Genomic DNA, 26,409 nt, shown 5'->3' on the forward strand with positions numbered 1-26,409 from the left:
AGTTTTGCTCTGTCGGCCAGACTGGAGTGCAGTGGTGCCATCTCGGCTCACTGCAACCTCCGCCTCCCGGGTTCAAGCGATTCTCCTGCCACAGCCTCCTGAGTAGCTGGGATTACAGGTATGCGCTGCCACAGCTGGCTAATTTTTTTTTTGTATTTTTAGTTGAGATGGGGTTTCAGCATGTTGGCTAGGTTGGTGGCTGGCATCTGTAATGCCAGCTACTTGGGAGGCTGAGGCAGGAGAATTGCTTGAACCCAGGAGGCAGAGGTTGCAGTGAGCTAATAGGCCACCACTGCACTCCAGCCTGGGTGACAGAGTGAGACTCTATCTCAAAAAAAATAAAAAAATAAATAAAAATACACTCTAACCTTTCTGTGTAACAGCTGACCATAAAGAAATTAAGACCCTCATTCCAGAGGGGTCCTGTCCCATACCCGGGAGGAAGGAATGCTGCATGGGGAGGCCAAGAAAAATCTGAACTTGCTGAGTTTCCCCGCTCACTCTCAGCAACAGATCTTACGCATTTTGTACAATCATATTTCTACATGGCTGTTTATACTCCATTGGACTTAAGCATAAAAATGGATTGTTTTCTCTGTATCTGTGGGTCTGCATTCTGAAAGCTTCTGTGTCACATCAAACTATAATAAAATAAATTTGTTTGGCATTTTTTTAATTTTATTTTTTAGAGGTGGAGTCTCACTCTGTCACCCAGGCTGGAGTGCAGTGGTGCAATTATAGCTTACTTGCAGCCTCGAACTACTGGCCTCAAGCAATCCTCCTACTTCGGCCTCCTAAAGTGCTGGGATTACAGACATGAGCCACTGTGCCCAGCTGTTTTGCTTTTCTCTTGTTAACCTGTGTTTTTTGTAGAGGTGTGAGCTGTGACCCTTAAACAGTGGAGATATACGGCACTGTTAACTATTTTAATGGTGCTCTGATACTACATTTCTGGTGCATTAAAACCCATGTTAACAAGAAACTGGTGACAGTGGTTGTTAAGAAAGGATCCTGGGTACCCAGGGTGTAGGGGGTAGGAAGGAGACTTAATTTTCACTGTATATTCTTTTAAAATGTCAGAGTATGTAAGTATATATAAACAAACAGAAGCAAATAATTTAAAGTAATAAGACGTGACAGAGGCTGGCATGGTGGCTCATACCTATAATCCTAGCACTGTGGGAGTCCAAAGTGGGAGGATCACTTGAAGCCAGGAGTGTGAGATCGGCCTGGGCAACATAGTGAGACCCTGTCTCTACAAAACAAACAAAATTAAATTTAAATTAAAAAAATTTTTTTTGGGCCGGGCGCGGTGGCTCAAGCCTGTAATCCCAGCACTTTGGGAGGCCGAGGCGGGTGGATCACGAGGTCAAGAGATCGAGACCATTCTGGTCAACATGGTGAAACCCCGTCTCTACTAAAAATACTAAAAATTAGCTGGGCATGGTGGCGTGTGCCTGTAATCCCAGCTACTCAGGAGGCTGAGGCAGGAGAATTGCCTGAACCCAGGAGGCGGAGGTTGCGGTGAGCCGAGATCGCGCCAGTGCACTCCAGCCTGGGCAACAAGAGCGAAACTCCGTCTCAAAAAAAAAAAAATTTTGAGACTTGACAAAATAAGGGGTTATCTTGAAATTACCATGTCCCAAAAATGGCTTTGAGCCATAGGGAAGATCCAAGCCTGGATAATTCCATGAGACATGATCCTTTTGTAACTGTAGAGTTAGATATGAACAATCTTCAATTTCCCAGACAGGTTATGTAAACTGCTTGGATGACAGCCATAACCAGAAGTCAGAATGGTTCAGATTCTCCCTGGGAAAATGAGATTTTTTTCTTCCATAGAATTATAAAGAGGAAAATTATGTGAATTTTCAGTTACAGCCTGGAAAAAATCAGTAACGCCTCCTATGAGTTTTTCTACCGCTTTTTGTATTTAAGACTTTCTTGTTGTTTAGTGCAATGGTGCAATCTTGGCTCGCTGCAACCTCCACCTCCTGGGTTCAAGCAGTTCTCATGCCTCAGCCTCCCGAGTAGCTGGAATTACAAGTGGGTACCACCACACCCAGCTAATTTTTGTCTTTTTAGTAGAGATGGGGTTTCACCATGTTCACCAGGCTGGTCTCAAACTCCTGACCTCAAGAGATCTGCCTCAGCCTTAGCCTCCCAACGTGCTAGGATTTTACAGGTATAAGCCACCAGGCCCAGCCTAAAAATGTTTTTCATTGGCACGTCCCATCTACAGTCATTATGATTTCTTTCAAAGCCTGTGCTAAGAATATTTGCTTATATGCCACAGGTATAAACAACCTACCCATACAATCATTGAAACACCTTCCTTTTCATGTTTCCCCCAGTTACCACCAAAGACCTGGCTATTAACTGCCATGAAAGGCATTAAGAAAAAAATAGAAAAAGTAAATTTAGTGCCTTTAGAAAACCTGGGTTCAAAAAAAAAAGAAAACCTGGGTTCAGAAGAGAAGATGAGGGGAAAAAAAGAATCAGGTTAGAGGCTGCATCCTAGTGGGGTGGGAACACTGAGGATTACTGGTTTAAAGCTCTGCTTCCTTCCTTAAAGCTGTGCGACCCTGGGCAATTTATTTAACCTCTCCAGACCTATTTCCTCACATGAAACAAATGGATTGTGATGATGTAATGAGCTATGGGCTATGATATGTGTCTGATTATATCTGACCACATATTTTATATGCCTCTGACCAGAGTGAGCAATTAATCATTTTTATCCCCCTTTCTTTTCTTTGCCCCCAAATACCATCTCTCACTCTACTAGAACTTTTCATTTCACTTCATTAACACTGCAAAAAATGGTATAGAGATTCACCTAGGACAGCAAGCAGCCGCTAAAAAGTATATAAATTATCTGAAATTATTAAAGTGCTTATTAATTAAATTGTTTTCTTCATATAACCAAAGGATAAGTCATTCTGTGGATGGAGATTCTGATTGAGAGTGGTAATTTTATTTCAGACTTTAGTGCACTCTCGCTAGGGTTTGGGCTATCTGAGGTGGGTGTCACAGTTGGGGTCCTTGGGATGTTAAAGTGGAAAGGGCCACATCCCATGGTTTTAAGCATTAATTTATTCTCACCAGTGCCTTGCCCTGGAAAAGGGGCAAGCATTTCCTCTACTCCCAGCTCAGCAATTGACTTGGTTAAATCAACATTCATGGCTTGACCTATGAACTTTGAACATTTTTGTGGCAAATGGGTGTTTTCTGCATTTCAAAACAAATTTTTAGCTATGCCTTATTTGGGATTTGGGAATTGTCACTTTTTGTAATTCTGATTTCATGTGAAAGCTTAGTTATGGTATTAGTCCATTTTCACACTTTTATAAAAACTGCCTGAGGCAGAGTAATTTATAAAGAAAATAGGTTTATAGACTCACAGTTTCTCATGGATGGGGAGGCCTCAGGAAACTTAAAATCATGGCAGAAGGCAAGGCAGAAGCAAGACAGGTCTTACTACACGGCAGCAGGAGAGAGAGAAAGCAGGGAAATTGCCACATTTAAACTATCAGATCTCGTGAGAACTCACTGACTATCACAAGAACAGCATGGGGGAACTGTCCCATGATCCAATTACCTCCACCAGGTGGGGGCACAAAGCCAAACCATATCAGTAACATTTGAAGGTAGTATAAAATTTGTTCTAAAGGGTTTTTCAGAGACAGAATTAGTGGTTTCTGTTGTGCTTAGACTTTAATTCTTAAAAACTGTTCCTCCAGGGGCACAATGGCTCACTCCTGTAATCACAGCACTTTGAGAGGCCGAGGTGAGAGGATCACTTGAGCTCAGGAATTCAAGACCAGCCTGGCCAACGTAGGGACACTCTGTCTCTAGAAGAAATATAAAAAGTATCCAGGTGTGGTGGCACATGCCTGTAGTCCCAGTTATTTGGGAGGCTGAGGCGGGAGGACCACCTGAGACTGGAGGCCAAGGCTGCAATGAGCCGTGATGGTACCATTGCACTCTGGCCTAGGTGACAGAGAAAGACCCTGTCTCAAAACACACACACACACACACACACACACAAACACCTGATAATTATGGGAAAAAAACAAAACACCTATTCCTCCAAACCAAGGAACTGGCCTCGTCACTTGTAAGGGAATTCTTGCAAGCCCACATGGTAGAAAACCTACCGGTGGCTTTGCAACTATTTCCAACACCCAATATACCTCTGGCAGAGAGCGGGATCTCAGTGTTCATTTGTTGAATGAATCAAAGTGGGTCTCAAAAATCTCTACAGTCAAACATCTTGTTTTTTAGAAAAAACAAGAAGCATTTCTTTACATTTTTGAGCTTCTGAAAGCAGATGAAACAAAACAAAGAAATATTATTTGGCTCATCGGGACTCCTTTTGGTTAACCAGTGTATGCGGTTTTGAAGTTAGTTTCAGAAAGAGAAGAGGGTGGGGAGAGGTGGAGAAAGATCAGCCTGGCCTGTGCCTGGGATGGAGTTAAGGTCAACAACCAAAAAGCCTTTGCTTTCCACATAATTTGACATTGAAGAACATGGACTCACCAGCCATACTGGCAGGGCTAAAGTCTTGGTTCTGCCACTACTTAGCTGTGTGTTTTGGGGCAAGTTATTTAACTCCTGTATCCTCAGTTTCCACATCTGTAAATTGGGATACTAATAGTATCTACATTATAGAAACGTTCTGAATATGAAATGAGGGAGATGGAGAACACTTAGAAAGTGGCTGGGACACACTTTGGGAGGCTAAGGTGGGTGGATCTCCTGAGGTCAGGAGTTCAAGACCAGCCTGACCAATGTGGTGAAACCCCATCTGTATTAAAAAAAAAAAGAAAGAAAAAAAAAAAAAAGCTAGACGTGGTGGCGGGCGCCTGTAATCTCTCAGGATGCCAAAGCAGGAGAATCGCTTGAACCCAGGAGGTGGAGGTTGTGGTGAGTCAAGATTGCACCACTGCACTCCAGGCTAGACTATACCATCTCAAAAATAAAATAAAATAAAATAAAGACGCTTTCAGCCACTTCAGAAAGTGCTTTCTAAGCACTCAGTAGGTGTTAGCTATTATGATAGTCCATGGGCAGGACTCTGACGCACCTGCAGATTAGCAAAGAAGCAAACCAGGAAAGGCCTGGAAGGGAAGGATTAATGTTTCATTTGTACCCAACCTGTTGGGTAATGGAAACCTGTGACCTGTTGCTGGCCTAGTCAGCTCAGGGACTGTCTCCTGAGGGCCCCTCCATCCCGTGGAAAAATAGTTCATATGCTTGAATTGCATTCTCTGCTGATCTGAAGTAGACATGACAGATACAGAGTACCACGGGAAAAGGGAATGGAATTCAGAGGGCGTCTAAGTGGAAAATAGAGTAGAAAGTAATCTTAGTGATGATACAGAAAACAATCTCCAAACCTTAATCTTTTCCATTGCAAACTAAGCACAGAGGAATTTAAAGACATGGAAAGTACCATAATATGTCCACGCACAAAGTTGTAAGTATGAGGAAGCTATGTTACTTTTTGTAGCCCCTCCCCTAAAAAGCCCCACAACAATTTATGCTGATTATTATACCACATAGCCATCACAAGGAATATAGGGCCAGACACGGTGGCTCATGCCAGTTAGTAACCCCAACACTTTGGGAGGCCGAGGTGGGAGGACCACTTGAACCCAGGAGTTGAAAACCAGACTAGGCAACATAGGGAAACTCTGTCTTTACAAAATAAAAAGTAAAAAAATTAGCCAGGCATGGTGGTATATACCTGTTGTCCCAGATACTCCAGAGGCTGAGGTGGGAGGATCATTTGTGCCTGGGAGGTCAAGGCTACAGTGAGCTATGATGGCTACACAGCACTCCAGCCTGGGGGACAGTGAGATCCTATCTAAAACAATAAAAAGGAATATGGTAGCCAGGCACGGTGGCTCATGCCTGTAATCCCAGCACTTTGGGAGGCTGAGGTGGGCGGATCACGAGGTCAAGAGATCGAGACCATCCTGGCCAACATGGTGAAACCCCGTCTCTACTAAAAATACAAAAATTAGGCAGGCATGGTGGCATGCACCTGTGGTCGCAGCTACTGGGGAGGCTGAGACAGAAGAATTGCTTGAAACCAGGAGACGGAAGTTGCAGTGAGCCAAGATTCGACACTGCACTCCAGCCTGGCAACAGAACAACACTCCATCTCAAAAAAAAAAAAAAAAAAAAAAAAAAAAAAAAAAAAAAAAAGGGAATATGGTAGATATGTCATGACATGGAGAGATCTTAAGATATTTGATGGGCCGGGCGCGGTGGCTCAAGCCTGTAATCCCAGCACTTTGGGAGGCCGAGGCGGGTGGATCACGAGGTCAAGAGATCGACCATCCAGGCCAACATGGTGAAACCCCGTCTCTACCAAAAATACAAAAAATTAGCTGGGCATGGTGGCGCGTGCCTGTAATCCCAGCTACTCAGGAGGCTGAGGCAGGAGAATTGCCTGAACCCAGGAGACGGAGGTTGCGGTGAGCCGAGATGGCGCCATTGCACTCCAGCCTGGGTAACAAGAGCAAAACTCTGCCTAAAAAAAAAAAAAATTTGATGAATGGAAAGTTACAAAACAATGTATGATTATAGTGTGATGCTCTATATAGTATGATTCTCTTTATATAGAATATGTGTGCTTGTATATTTGTATATTTGCTTATATGTAGTTAATTCAAATTTAAGAATGAAGTGTACATACCAGACTGTGAATAGTGGGAATAGTGGTTACCATTGGAAAGGAGGCGAGTGGAGAGGTGAAGGAAGGCTTTTGTGTTTTACTCTTTGTTTAGGTTGCTAGATTTCACAAATAAAAGTATAGGATGCCTGGTTAAATGTGAATTTCAGATAAACAATTTATACTTTTAAAGTATAATAAGTATGTCCCATGTATAATAATAACATGAACATATTTATACTAAGCAATTATTTATTGTTTATCTGAAACTCACATTTAACCAAGCATTCTATACTTCCTCTGGTGAGCTTACTCTATGTCCTTGTGTATTACCTAACTCTCTCTAAAGGATATTTTAATGTGCTAATTATGTTTTTAAAAAAATAAGAAGAGAAAGAATAATAAGATAGTTTTTCTTCAAGACCACACAAAAGTATAATTTTGGCCTAGAGAAAAGGACATGACGAAACTGTTATACACTAGGCCCCCTTCATCCATAGTTTTGCTTCCTACAGTTTCAGTTACCCAGAATCGACTTTGGACTGAAAATAGGTGCATACATTACAATTAGATGTTTTGAAAGAGAGAGAGAAGGCCGGCACGGTGGCTCACGCCTGTAATCCCAGCACTTTGGGATGCCGAGAAGGGCAGATCACCTGAGATCAGGAGTTCGGGACCAGCCTGGCCAACATGGTGAAACCCCATTTCTACTAAAAATACAAAAATTAGCTGGGCATGGTGGCATGAGTCTGTAATCCCAGCTACTCGGGAGGCTGAGGCAGGAGAATCACTTGAACCTGGGAGGTGGAGGTTGCAGTGAGCCAAGATTGTGCTATTGCACTCCAGCCTAGGCAACAAAGCAAGACTCCATCTCAAAAAAAAAAAAAAAAAAAAAAAAAAAAAAAAATTAACAGTCGTTCTCTGTAGTGATGAGATGAAGATTAAGGATAATTTCAGTTTTTTATTTGTGCTTTACAAAATTCTTTACAATTTTGTGTAATGAACATTAATTACTTTTGGAAAACGAAAGGGTCATACATAGTGAGAGCCATTTTCTGTGATTCGGGAGGACTCTGACATGCCCAAGATGTACCATGTGTAGCATCCCTCAGAAGAAGGTGGGGGCAGTGGCATGCGATACACCTTTGGATTGAAGCTTTAGAGGTGTTGTCATCCCTTGTCCTTGCAGGATACCTCCAAAAGCAGCCGTACTTTGGAGCAGTTGTTGGGAGGGTGGCCAACCGAATCGCCAAAGGAACCTTCAAGATGGATGGGAAGGAGTATCACCTGGCCCTTAACAAGGAACCCAACAGTCTGCATGGAGGAGTCAGAGGGTTTGATAAGGTAAGTCCGGTGCATGTGACCACATTTCCTTCACGCTCACTTGACGCATACCTTCTGCTTGCCAGGCACTGTCCTAGGCCCTAGGGCACATGCGTGGTCAGGAGATGCAGGAAAGAGGCTGCTCCTGTGGTTCAGGGCAGCAGGTGCAATGGCCACGTGCCAGGACCCATTCTTCTCTAGCTCCTCTGTTGTAACAGATAGGGGAGCTCCAAGAGAAAGGATGTCTGCCCTTCACTTAGAAAAACAAGAAACAACTTTTTCACAGTGTTGAGATCAGGGAGTTGGGTTGAAGAAATGTGGATTGATAACAGCATCTTCCAGTTATTGCACAAGACATTGACATATATTATCTCTTACCCTTATTAAGTGGGAAAACTGAGGCACTAAAAGTCCACGTGGCCAGGTACGGTGGCTCACGCCTGTAATCCCAGCACTTTAGGAGGCTGAGGCAGGCAGATCATCTGAGGTCAGAAGTTTAAGAGCAGCCTGGCGGCATGGTGAAACCCTGTCTCTACAAAAATTACAAAACTTAGCTGGGTGTAGTGGCTGGCACCTGTAATGCCACGACTTGGGAGGCTGAAGCAGGAAAATTACTTGAACCTGGGAGGTGGAGGTTGCAGTGAGCTGAGATTGCGCCATTGCACTCCAGCCTGGGCAACAGAGCCAGACTCCATTTCAAAAAAATAAAAAACAAATAAAAGGCCACATGACTCCTAAATGGAACAACCAGGGCTGCCTGGCTTGAAACCCTCATTCCTACACCACAGCTGCTGGTGTCCACCCAGGCCATATGGGTTCTCCCATGCAACATGCTTCCCTGAAATTGTCGTTGAGCCCCCCTCCCCAAGCATCATGGCCCTGCACTGAGGCCTGCCCTTCCACTGAAGTGCCTCAGGCCTCGGAATCATCTCAGATTCTCCCCGCTTCCTCCTCTCCACAGGAAAACTTCCATGCTCCAAGTGAATCCCTGGAAATCAAGGTCGGGAAAGCAAATTGATCAAACAGCTTCTCCCTGAGGTGGGAGTGCCTGGCCTCCTGCTTCCTAGCCCAATGGGAGTCTACGGGTTAATCCCAGTGATTGCTCTCTTACTAGTCTAATTTCAGGCTGTGAAGGAATAAATTTCAGTAGTTAACTTTCTTTTAAATTATACCACCTAGGGCCAGGCACAGTGCACTTTGATCCCAGCACTTTGAGAGGCTGAGGTGGGTGGATCACAAGTTCAGGAGTTCGAGACCAGCCTGGCCAATATGGTGAAACGCCATCTCTACTAAAAATACAAAAATTAGCCAGGCATGGTGGCAGGTGCCTGTAGTCTCAGCTACTTGGGAGGTTGAGGCAGGAGAATCGCTTGAACCCAAAAGGAGATTGCAGTGAGCCGAGATTGCACCACTACACTCCACCATGGGCGACAGAGTGAGACTCCATCTCAAAAAAAAAAAAAAATTATACCACCCAATGGTATAAGTGCTAGAGAAGAGCCAGAGAAGACAGGAACATGTATGGCCACTAATGAGCACCATTTCTTCTCTTCTGCTTCTGACCACCACCTGTCCTGTGGAAGGAGGCTGGTGGCTCTGGCGTCCCCTCTCCCATGAGCTTCCTGCTAGTGGCCTGGAACCAGACTGACTGCCCCATGAGTTTCCCTTTCCTCGGTGATGGGACTCTTCACGCCAGGGAGGCAAAGGGCAGCATCTGCTCTGCCAATATGAGTGCAGAGAGTCTCTAGAACATGCCAGGATCACGGGCAAATCCCAACCAGAGGAAGTAAGGCTCAGCCAGGCATCAGACAGTGCTCTTCATCAAGCAGAGCACCTTGTTCCAGCTTGCTCCTGCTCACCCTGTTCACTGTGGCGTTTTCCATGGTGTTGCTTAACTTATATTCCCTTCATGAACACAGCAAAATTGTGAGTGTACATAGCCTCCAGTGCAGTGTGCCCTTCAGCCTCTTGTGTGAAGCTGGGGGCATAGTAGGCCGGGGACTCCTGAGGCTCACAGCACAATGAGGGAGGGGGACTGTCACGTGATAACTGTTACAGATAAGTGGCCACAAGCGCCCCTGTACCAGATGCCAACAAGGCACTGCAGGGACTGGGTGTGAACAAATGAATAGCACCCTAGGAAGTGGGATTGGGACTGCCCTTGGAGAGCCAATAGCATTTCATTCAATACATGGATATGGGAGAGAATGGCTGCACAGTGGCCTGAGGGGATGGGGAAAGACTTTGAACATTTTTGTGAAGCCACTGAGTTTTTGAACAGTCGGTTTTGACATAGTGCCATGTGCCCATCAGATGAACTTCGTTTTACTTTGTGTTACGTCTCAACAATGACTGAATAATTGTTGGTTTGGAGGTATGTGTTTTTCTATTTATACCAACACATTTTTTTTTTTTTTTTTTTTTTTTTGAGACGGAGTTTCGTTCTTGTTACCCAGGCTGGAGTGCAGTGGCGCAATCTCGGCTCACCGCAACCTCCGCCTCCCGGGTTCAGACAATTCTCCTGCCTCAGTCTCCTGAGTAGCTAGGATTACAGGCACGTGCCACCATGCCCAGCTAATTTTTTGTATTTTTAGTAGAGACGGGGTTTCACCATGTTGACCAGGATGGTCTCGAACTCTTGACCTCGTGATCCACCCACCTCGGCCTCCCAAAGTCCTGGGATTACAGGCTTAAGCCACCGCGCCCGGCCTCACATTTTTTTTTTTTAAGATGAAAGTTGAATAACCTGACAGGATTTGAAATGGTATAAGAAGGTGTAGATCTGTGGCCGGGTGCGGTGGCTCATGCCTGGAATCCCAACACTTTGGGAGGCCAAGGAGGGTGGATCACCTGAGGTCAGGAGTTTGAGACCAGCTTGACCAATATGGTGAAACCCTGTCTCTACTAAAAATAGAAAAATTAGCCAGGTATGGTGGCGGGAACCTGTAGTCTCAGCTACTTAGAACGCCGAGACGGGAGAATTGCATGAACCCTGAAGGTGGAAGTTGCAGCAGGCTGAGATCCCGCTACTGCACTCCAGCCTCGGCGACGGAGCAGATTCTATCTCAAAAAAAAAAAAAAGAAAAGGTGTAGAGCTGCAAATTTGGTACAGGCTCAGGGAAATCTTTCCACGAATAGGAATTATACTTAACCAATCATATTGGTTTACACAAAAATCTTTCCAGCGTGTCCTTTCTCTACAAAAGAAAAACTAGGTAGCAAGTTAAGATTTCATTTCAAACATTTAATTCCTGAAATGTTCCATTTGGGATATTCGATTTCTTCTTTAATTACACATGTAACAGGCATCATATTTTGAGTGTCTTGAAAGTTCAGCCTTTCTGGGAGATAACTAGGGTGTAAAATTAGTTTTTCACTAAGCTCGGTGAAAGTATTTCACATACCAGCTGCTTTCACTGTAGGTGAAGGCAGAGACCTCCGTTCCTGCTGGGCTCCCATTCCTGGCAAATGCCATGCCTGTGAGGCAGAGCCTGGGCTCATAGGCCTCTCCCATGACTCACAGAGGCTATTATCTTTCAGGTCTATGAATTTGGCCTCAACTCTTCAGTTGAAAAGGAAGATTCTAACAAAAACTTTGCCAAGACTAAGATGTGGAATAGTGGAGATGGCCAGACCTGAGTTTGAACCCTCTGTCACAGATCACATGGATAACTTTATTTATTTATTTATTTATTGAGATGGAGTCTTGCTCTGTTCCCCATACTGGAGTGCCATGGTGTGATCTCGGCCCACTACAAGCTCCCCTTCTCAGGTTCAAGTGATTCTCCTGCCTCAACCTCCTGAGTAGCTGGCATTACGGGCATAAGCCACCACGCTTGGATCATTTTTGGGTTTACTATGTTGGCCAGGCTGGTCTGGAACTCCTGACCTCAAGTGATCCACCCATGTTGGCCTCCTAAAGTGCTGGGATTATAGATGTGAGCCACCATGCCTGGCCACATGTGTGACTTTAAACAACATTCTTTTTCTTTTTAAACAATGGACAGAAAATACGAAACTCCCCCACCGCCCAGACACACACTGGGATGTGGAAGGTAGAGGATAAGTTAACTCCACTGAACTCAATTTGCTCATCTGTAAAATGGGGGTAAATAATATTTGTTGAAGCTGTATGAAATTACCAGTGTTCAACTGTTTTGACCTACGATGACAGTTATTTCATTTGGTTCAACCAACTCTTTACCTTACAAGATGCTTTATGTAAAAGCACCAAGTCATTGACTATTGAGCACTCAATAAACTGGAGGTGTCACACCTGCAACAGGCCCCTTCATTAATCATCCCAGAGCTCTCTAAAAGGACTGGGAATCTCTGGCCAACTCATCCCCCGATAGTATAGAATAAGGGAACAGGCTCAGGATCCAATCCAATGCCACACACTAACTGTGTGGCTTGGGGCAAGTGGTTTAGCTCACTGAGCCTCCATTCTCTCATTATTCAATGAGGATGATGGTATCTACTTTAAGTCTGCTTTAAGACAGATGAGACAGTGTCTGTGAAGTTTCTAGCAGAGCATCCTGACTCATAATGGGCACCTGATAAATGTTGGTTTTCTCTTCCCTATAAGTGTAATCAGTCTTAGGGCCTCTAGGACAAAGTTGAGAACAGCCACTATGTTAATCCAAGATTCCAATTCCTATTTCCAAAAGCAAAAAGCTTTTTACTTACTTATTTATTTGGAGACAATGTCTTATTCTGTTACCCAGACGGTGCAGTGGTATGCACAATCTCAGCTCACTGCAGCCTCAACTTCTTGGGCTCAAGCGATCCTCCCTTCTCAGCCTCTCAAGTAGCTGGGACTACAGGTGTGCACCACCACACCTAGCTAATTTTTAAAACTTTTTTTTTTTTTTTTGAGATGGAGTCTCATTCCATTGCCCAGGCTGGAGTGCAGTGGCATGATCTTGGCTCACTGTAACCTCCACCTCCCAGGTTCAAGTGATTCTCTGCCTCAGCCTCCCTAGTAGCTGGGTTTACAGGCGCCAGCCACCACACCAGGCTAATTTTTGTATTTTTAGTAGAGATGGGGTTTCACTGTGTTGGCCAGACTGGTCTTGAACTCCCGACCTCACAATCCACCTGCCTCGGCCTCCCAAAGTGCTGGGATTACCAGCATGAGCCACTGTGCCTGGCCTTTTTAAACTTTTTTGTAGAGATGAAGTCTCACTATGTTGCCCAGGCTGGTCTTGAACTCCTGAACTCAAGCCATCATCCTGCTTCAGCCTCTCAAAGTGTTGGAATTATAGGCATGAGCTGTTGCACCTGGCCCAAAAAACCTTTAAAAATAAGCTCTTCTTCATACTTTGGGGTTTTTTTTTTTGCCAGTGTTAGAATCATATTTTCTAGAACAAGAAAAAACTAAGATAATTTCTTCAACCTCCTTGTTTGATGAAAGAGATTAATGCCTAGAGTCACACAATGAGCAAGGGACAAATGAGGCCCCCTGAATCAGGACTCCTGACGTGTGGGCTACAACTCTTCTTAATGCCACAGATGTCTTATTTGTTTTGAACTCTGCTTAGGGAACACAGAGAAACTTGCAGGACTTTTAATAAATATTTGTGTATAGTACCCCCAGGAGACGGGCTGATTTAATAAAGTTTTTTTAATACTATCAGCAGATATTGCTATATGGCATTTAGCAGAGTGGGCTCCAAGATAAAAAAAAAAATCAAAGAAAAATCATCTGCTAAGGACTCTAATTCTAATAGTACAGAAAAAAAAATCAAAGAAAAATCATCAAAGAAGAGGAGAGGAAAATATTATAGATGCACATGTATGTATAAAGTTAGAGAAAAGAGAATGAGGAGTGTGAGTAGGTAGAGAAAACAAAAAATTTTGAATAATTAAAATCCAGGGACCAGTGTGGTTGCTCACGCCTGTAACCCCAACACCTTCGGAGGCCAATGCAGGCGGATCACTTGAGGTCAGGAGTTTGAGACCAGCCTGGCCATCATGGTAAAACCCCTTATCTACAAAAAATGCAAAATTAGCTGGGTGCAGTAGCTTATGCCTGTAATCACAGTTACTCAGGAGGCTGAGGCTCGAGAATCACCTGAAGCTGGGAGGCAGAAGTTGCAGTGAGCCGAGATCACACCACTGCACTCCAGCCTAGACAACAGAATGAGACCCTGTCTCAAAAAAAAAAAAAAAAAAAAAATCCAAGCTATCATTCAAAAGTCTTAATTGATTGTGTAATCATTTTCCTTGTGAAATCAATTGCCTTTAAATATTGAAATGTGGCATTTAGCTTGAGGTTGGAGCAACTACACAACTTTGAAAACACTTTTTTCCAGGTGCTCTGGACCCCTCGGGTGCTGTTCAATGGCGTCCAGTTCTCGCGTGTCAGTCCAGACGGTGAGGAAGGCTACCCCGGAGAATTAAAAGTCTGGGTGACATACACCCTGGATGGTGGGGAGCTCGTGGTCAACTATAGAGCACAGGCTAGTCAGGCCACACCAGTCAATCTGACCAATCATTCCTACTTCAACCTGGCAGGCCAGGTAAGTGAACTTGTTTCCTCTTTCCTACTTCGTGCTTTGTGGAATGTCCTGGGCTGTGACTGGAAAGACCAGAGCAGTGTGGAATTGCTCTGACAATGAGATCACCCTCATGATGATGAAACCCCAGCAGAGGGCTTATAGTAGGTGCTCAATAAATGAAAATTATAGAGAAAGACAAAATGAGTACGTTGTACTGCCAAGAGAAGTATCTGTTTCCCGTTTGCTTCAGACAAGTAACTAACTCTTTCAAGAACTCCCTCTCAGAATCTAATTGTAACATGTACTTACATTTGCCTCCCTTATTCCACTTCTACTCCCCCAAAATTTCTTCCAATTAAGGTGCCTTCCATGCTTGGAGCTTTGGAAATGGGCATGGCCCAGCTCCTTTGGATATGCTGCCAATATGTGTACTTCCCCTGTGAGCCTGCCGGCTCCTCCCTGGGGTTTGGGTGGGCCAGTCCTGCCCTGCACTGTACAGTGTCAACAGCACTGGACTTGGATTTAGAAGATCCTTTTTTTTTTTTTAGCTTAATAGGCATATTCTCAATTTCATGATAATAACACTACCTACTATTTGTCAGCTGCTGTTATAAGCCCTTTATGAGGTTGTTGGTTAAGACACTAAAATCTGGCCAGGTGCAGTGGCTCACATCTGTAATCCTAGCACTTTGGGAGGCCAAGGTGGGCGGATTACCTGAGGTCAGGAGTTTGAGACCAGCCTGGCCAACATAGCAAAACCCCGTCTCTACTAAAAATACAACTGGGCGTGGTGGCAGGTGCCTGTAATCTCAGTTACTTGGGAGGCTGAGACAGGAGAATCACTTGAACTTGGGAGGTGGAGGTTGCAGTGAGCCGAGATCCTGCCATTGCACTCCAGCCTGGGCAACAAGAGTGAAACTCCATCTCAAAAAAAAACAAAAAAAAGGACGGGCCGGGCGTGATGGCTCATGCCTGTAATCCAAGCACTTTGGAGGCCAAGGCAGGTGAATCACCTGAGGTTGGGAGTTCAAGACCAGCCTGACCAATGTGGTGAAACATCATCATTTTTTTTTTTTTTTTTTTTTTTGAGGCGGAGTTTTCGCTCTTGTTACCCAGGCTGGAGTGCAATGGCGCGATCTCGGCTCACCGCAACCTCCGCCTCCTGGGTTCAGGCAATTCTCCTGCCTCAGCCTCCTGAGTAGCTGGGATTACAGGCACGTGCCACCATGCCCAGCTAATTTTTTTTTTTGTATTTTTTAGTAGAGACGGGGTTTCACCATGTTGACCAGGATGGTCTCGATCTCTCGACCTCATGATCCACCCGCCTCAGCCTCCCAAAGTGCTGGGATTACAGGCTTGAGCCACCGCGCCCAGCGAAACACCATCTTAAAAAAGAAAAAAAAAAAAGACACTAAAATCAACCCAGCAGAGGGATAAACCCCAGTGGGGACCCCTTGAAATGCCCACCTAAGAGTGGTGTAGAGCTGCTGACTACCCCCATTAAGGGATCCCCTCAGAACTACCTCATTCCCTCCTACAATGGTAGCAATTTAGCTCATTGAGGAGACTATCATATCAGACGAGATAAAAAGCTTAACTGAACTCTGTAGATTATATCTATTACTTCCTTTTTATCTGAAGAACTCATCATTGTCCACTATACTTGACTCACTTTGGCATGATTTTCTACCGCAAGATGATGTTCACAGTCAGCCAGTAATATCTCACATTTTTATACTGTTTCAGGAGTTTGCTGATGATCTGCTGGGTTCTGTTTTCTAGAATTTTCTCTAATTACAGAGTTATTGGTTCTTGTAAAATTTCCAAAGTTCTCCCTCTAAAAAAGTTGACCCTTCACTTGCATGTTCCTTATCTTCAGGAGCTTTCATCATGCTTCTTGAAATCTAAAAAACAAGGTCGGGTGCTGTGGCTCACACCTGTAATCCCAGCACTTTGGGAGGCTGAGGCAAGTGGATCACCTGAGGTTAGAAGTTTGAGACCAGCCTGACCAATATGGTGAAACCTCATCTCTACTGAAGACACAAAATTAGCTGGACATGGTGGCATGGGCCTGTGATCCCAGCTATCTGGGAGGCTGAGGCAGGAAAATCACTTGAACCTGGAAGGCAGAGGTTGCAGTGAGCCAAGATCCCGCCATTACACTCCAGTCTGGGCAACAAGAGCAAAATTCCATCTCAAAAAAAAAAAAGAAAAGAAATTTTAAAAAGGAAACAAAAGGGCCAGGCATGGTGGCTCAAGCCTGTAATCCCAGCACTTTGGGAGGCCGAGGTGGGTGGATCACGAGGTCAAGAGATCGAGACCATCCTGGTCAACATGGTGAAACCCCGTCTCTACTAAAAATACAAAATAATTAGCTGGGCATGGTGTCGCGTGCCTGTAATCCCAGCTACTCAGGAGGCTGAGGCAGGAGAATTGCCTGAACCCAGGAGGTGGAGGTTGCGGTGAGCCGAGATCACGCCATTGCACTCCAGCCTGGGTAACAAGAGCGAAACTCCGTAAAAGAAAAAAACAAAACAAAAGCCAAAAACAAAACAAAAACACTCAGGCCTAAGAGGCTCTACTTTAAAAATAAGTTCAGAAAAAAATGACAGAAATAGAACAAAGTATTGTTTTATGTAGGTGATAAACTATGGTGATTATTCTGTTTTCTATATTTTTCATGCTTAGGACATCCTGTTTAATAATAGGGAAGGGGAGGCCCGGCACGGTGGCTCACTCCTGTAATCACAGCGTTTTGGGAGGCTGAGACGGGCAGATCATGAGGTCAAGAGATTGAGACTATCCTGGCCAACATGGTGAAATCCCATCTTTACTAAAAATACAAAAAGAAAAAGAAAAATTAGCTGGGCGTGGTGGCACACGCCTGTAGTCCCAGCTACTCAGGAGGCTGAGACTGGAGAATTGTTTGAACCCGGGAGGCAGAGGTTGCAGTGAGCCGAGGTTGCGCCACTACACTCCAGCCTGGTGCCTGGTGACAGAGTGAGACTCTGTCTCAAAACAAAACAAAACAAAAAGTTAAAAAAAAAAAATGAGGAAGGGAATCTAAAGGAATAAATTCAGAAATAGAAAGAAATTATGCATGCAATATTCTGTCTGCTGATGTGTTCCAGTGAAGGAGACAACATGGGGATGTTAGGTTTACAGGCTTTTCACCAGTCTTCCAATGTGGCAGGGGCTTGGAGTGACAGGTATTTTTGAATCTCTTTTCAGAGGCTGAATGCTTTCCTAGATCATAGACCCCACTCAAAAGGGTGGTCAGTATAAACTTCCTTCCATATACCGCAAGTTGAGTATCCTTATCCAAAATGCTTGGGGCCAGAAATGTTTTGGATTTTGGAGATTTTCGGATTTTGGAATATTTGCATTATATATGCTTGTCCATTGAGCATTTCTAATCCAAAAACTCAAAATCCAAAATGTTCTGATGACTGCTTTCGGGCATCATGTTAGCATTCAAAAAGCTCAGATTTTGGAGCATTTCAGATTTCGGATTTTCAGATTAGGGATGCTCAACCTGTATCTTAGTAAACATAGCTTGAATCCAAAGCCACCAGCTTCAGATTTGAAGGTCGGTGGGGGCACCAGCCTTCTGAGGCACTCTGATAGCAGTGGATGATCACCAGGCTAGGCCTGGAGTCAAGGGCCTCTGCATCTTCAGAATATCTCTTACCGTACCTTGAGAAGCATTATCATGTATCTCAAACCCTCCCCAGGGACATAGCTCAAAACCTGATATTTAATCAGCTCATCTTATACATTTTTGTTTTTTAATTTTAATGAGTGGTGTTTTTGTTCTACTTGGGCCCAAGCATTGTTCATCACTTCTCAGTTTGAGTGTTGGAGACCCGAGGAGGAGGGGCAAACTGGGTTTTTCATGGAATGTAAAAGTTATGTAGGTTGCAGGTCATTTATTGTTTTTTTTTTTTTTTTCCTGTTCCTTCCTGTGCCTAACACAAAACTGGGATAACATTTTTTTTATTGAAACTTTACATAAAGGCCTGGGTGTGGTGGCTCATGCCTGTAATCCCAGCGCTTTGGGAGGCCAAAGCGGGCAGATCACTTGAGGTCAGGAGTTTGAGACCAGCCTGGCCAAGATGGTAAAACCCCGTCTCTATTAAAAATTTAAAAAATTAGCTGGGCGTTGTGGCACACACCTGTAATCCCAGCTACTTGGGAGGCTGAGACATGAGAATTGCTTGAACCCAGGAGGCAGAGGTTGCAGTGAGCCAAGATTGTGCACTGGACTCCAGCCTGGGTGACAGAGTGAGAATCCATCTCAATAAATAAATAAATAAATAAATAAAAATAAAGACAAAAACAAAACGGAAACGTCACCTAGAGAGTTATGAAAGCAGGTCTGGGGGAATTTGAGATGAAAAGCAGTAACTGTGGCTCTGGTATGACCAGGTAGACAGGTCATCAGGGACCCAGGTTCTTCTACTTCTCCATCTGCTTACTCAGTATTTTGGCTTTTGTCTTCAGGCTTCTCCCCTCAGGGCCACAGCTCCAGGAATCACCTCCTCATATAGTCATATCCAGAGACAAAAAGACCTATTTCTGCCGGGCGCGGTGGCTCACGCCTGTAATCCCAGCACTTTGGGAGGCCGAGGAGGGTGGATCACAAGGTCGAGAGATCGAGACCAACCTGGTCAACATGGTGAAACCCCGTCTCTACTAAAAATACAAAAAAAATTAGCTGGGCATGGTGGCGCATGCCTGTAATCCCAGCTACTCGGGAGGCTGAGGCAGGAGAATTGCCTGAACCCAGGAGGCGGAGGTTGCGGTGAGCCGAGATCGCGCCATTGCACTCCAGCCTGGGTAACAAGAGCGAAACTCCGTCTCAAAAAAAAAAAAAAAAAAAAAAAGACCTATTTCTTTTTTCATATCTCTAATATTCTCTTTTTTTTTTTTTTTTTAAACATGAGGTTTCACCATTTGGCCAGGCTGGTCTTGAACTCCTGACCTCATGATCCACCCATCTCGGCCTCCCAAAGTGTTGGGATTACAGGCGTGAGCCACTGCCGCTGGCCATGTTCTCTTTTTTTTGAGACAGAGTCTCGCCCCTGTCACCCAGGCTGAAGTGCAATGGCTCCAGGGCTCACTGCAACCTCTGCCTCCTGGGTTCAAGTGATTCTCCTCCCTTAACCTCTCCAGTAGCTGGATTACAGGTGTATACCACCACGCCTGGCTAATTTTTTGTATCTTTAGTAGAGAGGGGGTTTCACCATGTTGGCCAGGCTTGTCTCGAACTCCTGACCTCATGATCCACCCACCTCGGCCTCCCAAAGTGCTAGAATTACAGATGTGAGCCACCGTACCCTGCCCTAATGTTCTCTTTTTAAGAAAAAGCAAAACCTTTCCTGGAAGTCCTCCAGCCAACTTTCTCTAACTTCTCATTGGCCAGAAGTGTGGCCTATGCTCTTCCTAACCCAATCGCCAGCAAGGGAATTAGACCACCATGATTGGCTTAGACCAATCAAAATTCACCCTCTGGGAATGGAGAGGGAGGTCCCCTTCCCTGAATATCAGAATATCTGGTCTAGCATAGAATAAATCAGCAAGCCCGATTTCTGCCTGGGGTCAGGGAGTTGCTGGTAAAGGAGCTGCTATGGCTTGTGGGTAGGAACCCGCAGTGTCTGTACCCTCCTGCTAGAGGTGATGAAAGCTGAGTTATGGCTGTGGTAGTGGACCCTGCACAAGAAAGCCTTTAAAGTCCCCTGCAAATCATAATGGGCTCTATAAATGGTTAATGTTACAAATGAGTAGCAGCCAAGCAAAGTTAACCAAAACTAACACTGAACCCAGAGATGGGCCTCAAGGTGTGCTTGTGAATCATCATTTCTTGCCAAGTTTCCATCAACCTTGAAAGGAAATGATTCCAACAGTAGTATTCCACCAGAGTAGATAATTACATTTTTCCAGCCTAGAAGAGTCATAAACCGAAGCATGCATCTCATTAATGAAGGAATGTTACTACCACTTCGTGACCCAGTGACCAGGAAGTGGGTGCCTGATGAATGTTTTTTCCCTTCTCCTCCTGGGCTTCTTCCTAAATCTCAGACTCATCAGTTTATTTGGTGTATGATTTTCATGTTGATTCATTTCTCCAATGCTTAAAAAAAGAAAAAAAACTCCAAAAATGGAAATTTCTAAGCAGCTTTATTTATAATAGTAAAACACTGGAAATAACCCAGAAGTCTATCAACAGGAGAATGGACAAATTGCGATAGAGTCATACAATGGAATATAAAGAAATATAACACGGATTATCCCAGGAGCATTATGTTGTGTGGAAGTAGCAAAGCACAAAAGAATATATACTGCGTGGTTTTGTTTCTATGGAGGCAGGCACTTAGGAAACAGACGGAAGACCTGAATTAATGGAGAATGGCTTTGCCTCCTGCAGGCATCCTTCATTGATGAAACAGAGTTTGTGTTCCTCCAGGCTTATTGGTGCACAGGAAGTATGTAGATTCTCTGGTCCATCTGGGTCTCGGTCATTGGATGACATTAGAGAGGTTGTCGGGGCGTGGTGGCTCACACCTGTAATCCCAGCACTGTTGAAGGCCAAGGTGGGCGGATCACCTGGGGTCAGGTCTTCAAGACCAGCCTGACCAATGTGAAGAAACCCCATCTCTACTAAAAATACAGTCCCAGGGGCATCCTCTCCCACAGTCCCAGGGGCATTCTCTCCCACAGTCCCAGGGACACCTTCGGGTGCTGGCACCACCCCAAGGCATGAGAGAATGGCAGGAAAGAGAGCCACACAGAAGAGACATCCCCTGTATTCTAGACCTGCTCTAGGCAGGAGTGCAACCCCTCTCCCGTCTTGGACCTGCTGCTCCAGCTCAGAGCAGGGACCAAACAAGCTGTAGGAAGTGCAGAGAAGAGGCCTCTGCCCTGACCTTGTCCCTTACCCACTCCTACCACTGCCCACTGTGCACCCACTGGAGAATACAAGAGCATCATAGTTCTTCTGGCCAGGCATGTTGGCTCAAGCCTGTAATCGCAGCACTTTGGGAGGCCAAGACAGGCGGATCACTTGAGGTCAGGAGTTTGAGACCAGCCTGGCCAACATGGTGAAACCCTGTCTCTACTAAAAATACAAAAATTACTCTGGCGTGGTGATGGGTGCCTGTAATCCCAGCTACTCAGGAGGCTAAGGCAGGAGAATTGCTTGAACCCTACAGGTGGAGGCTGCAGTGATCCAAAATTGTACCACTGCACTCCAGCCTGGGCAACACAGTGAGACTCAGTGTTGCCTCAGAAAAAAAAGAGAATCATAGTTTTTCATAAACAGCCTACTAGTAGTATAATTAAATCAGTTTCTGTCATGTTTAAATATGCATTCTCAAAGTCTCTACAATCTTGGCCTTTCTTCTCAGAATGACTTGGTTTGATTGTGTGGACCAGTCTTTCGGATCATAGAATCTGTTTCCAGCTAACCTGCTCTAACCCTGTCTCAAAAAACAAAAACAAAAGCAAAACAAATGAACAAACAAAAAAAAACAGCTGGTGCCTCACACCTGTAATCCCAGCACTTTGGGAGGCTGAGATGGGTGGATCACCTGAGGTCAGGAGTTTGAGACCAGCCTGGCCAACCTGGCGAAACCCTGTCTCTACTAAAAATACAAAAATTAGCTGGGTGTGGTGGTAGGTGCCTGTAATCCCAGCTACCTGGGAAGCTGAGGCAGGAGAATAGCTTGAACCCAGGAGGTGGAGGTTGCAGTGAACTGAGATCACATCATTGCCCTCTAGCCTAAGTGACAAGAACAAAACTTCATCAAAAAGAAAGAAAGAGAGAGAGAGGAGGAAGGAAGGAAGGAAGGAAGGAAGGAAGGAAGGAGGGAGGGAGGGAGGGAGGGAGGGAGGGAGGAAGGGAAGGAAGGAAGGAAGGGAGAAGAAACATTCGTGTGTAAAGTATTTGCACAGCACAACATGCCTTTACTAAACATGCCTTTACCAAAGGACTTTGGAAAAGGTAGCAGCATCATTAGCCCAATTTTAAACCAAAGGAAATGAGATTCTACGAGGTTACATGAATTCCCTGGGACCACTCAGGAAGGGCTGGAACTAGACCCCAGGCCTTCTGACACTGACCAGTACTTCTTGCACCAGACTCCCCAGAAAAGGGCAGGCTGCATCTTCACAGAGGAAGCAGACAAATTCTCAAAAGCAGGAACCACAGTTCTGACCCCTGGGGTTCTGTCATGGAGCAGAGAGTGGGGCCTCTACATGGAAACTAGGCCAGAGAGAAGTGCCAGATGCACCCCTAGGAGTGAGCCTGGAGCAGTGCCCTGACCTCTTAGGATGTGTGTATTCCTGGTTACCAGCCCTTGCCCTTCTGTTTGCCTGGCATGTGTGAAGAGTAGAAGAAATACCTCCACTAATAAAGCAGGATCCAAAAGGCTTTCAAGCCACTGTGGTCTCTGACTTTTCACCTTCATCTTCTATTTAGAAAAGAAAATGTGTGAATACTTGAAAGTTTCTTCCCAATGTACCTGTTGCTATTTTGAGGCCTTATCTACCTACACTTAAATGATTATATTTAATCATCACCATGAGTCAAACAAAATTTTAAAAGTTTTTGTCAATGCCTGAAAACATTTTTGCAAGGGAAGTTAAAAAGCAAATATATGAAATAAGACTAAGCAAACAACCTTTTCTCCTCCCTTTTCCTCCCAGGGTTCTCCGAATATATATGACCATGAAGTCACCATAGAAGCAGATACATATTTGCCTGTGGATGAAACCCTGATTCCTACAGGTTTGTGAATTTAACCTTTTTGTGTTATGTGGGATCATGAACTGGAACTCAAGGTCAAGAAAGGACATTAGTGGAGAAAGTGGCGAAATCTTAATGAAGTCTATGTTTAGTTAATAGAATTATTCCAGTGGTAATTCTTAGTTTTGGTATTTGTACTGCGTTTATATAAAATGTTAACATGAGGGAAAGCTGGGACAGGGATGTAGTGTTTTTACTATTTTTCTATAAGTCTAAAATTATTTCAAAATTTAGAAAAAACGGTGAGTAAGATAATACTTTACTGGGGCTGGGTGCCGTGGCTCATGCTTGTAATCTCAGAACTTTAGGAGGCCAAGGCAGGCAGATCACTTGAGGCCAGGAGTTTGAGATCAGCCTGGGCAACATGGTAAGATCCTGTCTTATTTTTTTTAAGATTAAATTTTTTTAATGCAAAAAAAATTATTTTAAATTAAAAGCATTTTAAATAAGTTTACTGGATACCTGTCTTACACTAGGTAACAGCTTTTGTTTTAGTTTGGCTTTTTTTGGTGGCAGGGGGACAGAGTCTTACTCTGTTGCCCAGGCTGGAGTACAGTGTCAGGATGTCTTGATCCCAGGAATAGAAGGATGAAAAAAAGAAAAAAAAAAAAAATGGCAGGATCTCAAGTCACTGAAGCCTCAACCTTCCCAGACTCAGGTGATTCTTCCACCTCCACCTCCTGAGTACCTGGGACCACAGGCACACGCCGCCATGCCCATTGTATTTTTAGTAGAGAGAGTGTTTTACCATGTTGCCCAGGCTGGTCTCAAAATCCTGGACTCAAGCAGTCTGCCCTCCTCAGCCTCCCAGAGTGCTGGGAATACAGGTGTGAGCCACCACTGCCCAGCCACTTTGGCCTCTTTAGTGGGTTGAGTTTCTAGCTGCTAATTCAAACTTTTTACATGGAAGAAAGGTAAGCATGTGAATCTGCATACGAAATAGCAACTTCAGTTAACAGCAGGCATTAGGAACTCCCATAAATACAGTGACTACGAAACTAATTGGAATAATAATGAAAAGTTGAGATCAATTGGCTAAAGTTTTTGGCATCACAATTTTTGAATATTTTTCGGGCTCCAGAGCTGAGTTGAAAGGCTTTTCTGTTTGTCTTGGTAGCATGTGTCATCTTGTGATATTTACATGACTCAACAGAAGGGCATGAGTAAGCTGGCCCATCTGGTCCTAGAGGCAAAATTATTGCCTTAGAGCTATATGTTGTGAACTGCAAGGAAAAAATGGTAGTGGCTGCTGTTTAATTACTGCTAAGGAAGAAAGTGAACCAATGAGTTTATAAGTGGAGCTTATGAAATAAGTATATATTTATTTGTGTCTATTTATAAAATCTTCTTATGCTATCCAGTTGAGTTTTGATCAGATGACAATCACAACAACACATAATTTATGCATTTAAAGGCCCTGTAAAAGCCAATTTATTTTACATGATTGTAAAACGTCATTGTGGCAAAGCACAGTAGGGTTTAACATGCACTCTAATGGACCATATAAAATTTGCATTTGCTGGGTGTGGTGGCTCACACCTGTAATGCCAGCACTTTGGGAGGCCGAGGCAGAGGAGGATCACTTGAGCCCAGGAGTTCAAGACCAGACTATGCAACATAGTGAGATCCCATCTCAACAAAAAATTGACAAAAATTAGCCAGCCGTGGTAACATGCACCTGGGGTCCCAGCTACTCAAGAGGCTGAAGCAGGAGGGTCTCGAGCCCAGGAGTTGGAGGCTGTGGTGAGCCATGATCTCTGCTGCACTCCACCCTGGGCAACAGAGCAAGATCCTATCTAAAAAAAATAAAAAATAAAAAATAAAAAAAACTAATTGGAAATATATGTATTATATATTTAATAGTTGTTTAAAAAAAAAAAAAAACAACCACCACAACAAAAAAAAACAAAAACAAAAAGACCAAACTACCATTTATAATCACCATCTTTTCATTATTTGGGGCCAGGCATGGTGACTCCGGTGCTGTAATCCCAGCACTTTGGGAGGCCGAGGCAGGCAGATCACAAGGTCCGAGTTTGAGACAAGCCTGTCCAATATGGTGAAACCCCGCCTCTACTAAAAATACAAAAAAATTTAGCCAGGCGTGATGGTGCATGCCTGTAATTTCAGCTACTCAGGAGGCCGAGGCAGGAGAATTGCTTGAACCCAGGAGGCGGACGTTGTGGTGAGCCAGCATCACGCTACTGCATTCCAGCCTGGGTGACAGAGTGAGACTTCGTCTCAAAAAAAAAGAATATTTTAGTACCACAAAAGTGTACACAAATTTAATCTCAGAATAAAGAACAGTTCTTTATATTGAATTTTTTTTTTTTTTTGAGACAGAGTTTCGCTCTTGTTACCCAGGCTGGAGTGTAATGGTGCGATCTCGGCTCACCGCAACCTCTGCCTCCTGTGTTCAGGCAATTCTCCTGCCTCAGCCTCCTGAGTAGCTGGGATTACAGGCACATGCAACCATGCCCAGCTAATTTTTTGTATTTTTAGTAGAGACAGGGTTTCACCAAGTTGACCAGAATGGTCTTGATCTCTTGACCTCGTGATCCACCCGCCTCAGCCTCCCAAAGTGCTGGGATTACAGGCTTGAGCCACCGCGCCTGGCTATATTGAATTTATATAACTTTTTAAAAAATATATAATATTACTTGGAGCCAATACTATAAAAAAATAAGTAGCAGATTTTCCAAATGTATCTCAATTTTCTGTGGACCAGTGAAAATGTTATCACGGACTCATAATTTCAAACTAGTCATTGATCTGTAAGGCCACTTCTAGCTCTTGCATTCTCTAATTCTATGAGGCTCCTAGTATGACATTTTACTGCTACTTCCACCACCCTTCAAATCCATTAGAGCTCTATCATCTACATAAAAAAGTTACTGCAACTTCAGAGCTCATAAAAAATTTGTAGTTCTCTCCTGCCTATTCCTACTTGAGCCAGACCTACATGTTACACCTGTTTGCCCAGTGACACTTAAATGGAAATTATAGTATTGTTTTCTCTTTTCTCAGAATTCCTTAAGAAACAAGCCAACTGTCTGATTCCTTTGAAATGTCCTCCAAAAATGGGTGGTAAC

At 44.2% G+C, this 26,409-nt stretch overlaps 1 protein-coding gene across 1 annotated transcript in view; it reads left to right on the forward strand.

Annotated features, from left to right (window-relative positions):
- The window catches only part of GALM (galactose mutarotase), a 77,819-nt gene that overhangs the window by 3,278 nt on the left and 48,132 nt on the right, over positions 1-26,409 (forward strand). Inside the window, exons 2-4 of the mRNA XM_003926794.4 lie at positions 7,875-8,029; positions 14,326-14,532; positions 23,218-23,299. Coding sequence (XP_003926843.1) covers positions 7,875-8,029; positions 14,326-14,532; positions 23,218-23,299 — 444 coding nt within the window. The remainder of the gene's footprint in view (positions 1-7,874; positions 8,030-14,325; positions 14,533-23,217; positions 23,300-26,409) is intronic.

Source organism: Saimiri boliviensis, chromosome 1 (assembly GCF_048565385.1).
Source record: "Saimiri boliviensis isolate mSaiBol1 chromosome 1, mSaiBol1.pri, whole genome shotgun sequence".
NCBI classification, from domain to species: Eukaryota; Metazoa; Chordata; class Mammalia; order Primates; family Cebidae; genus Saimiri; species Saimiri boliviensis.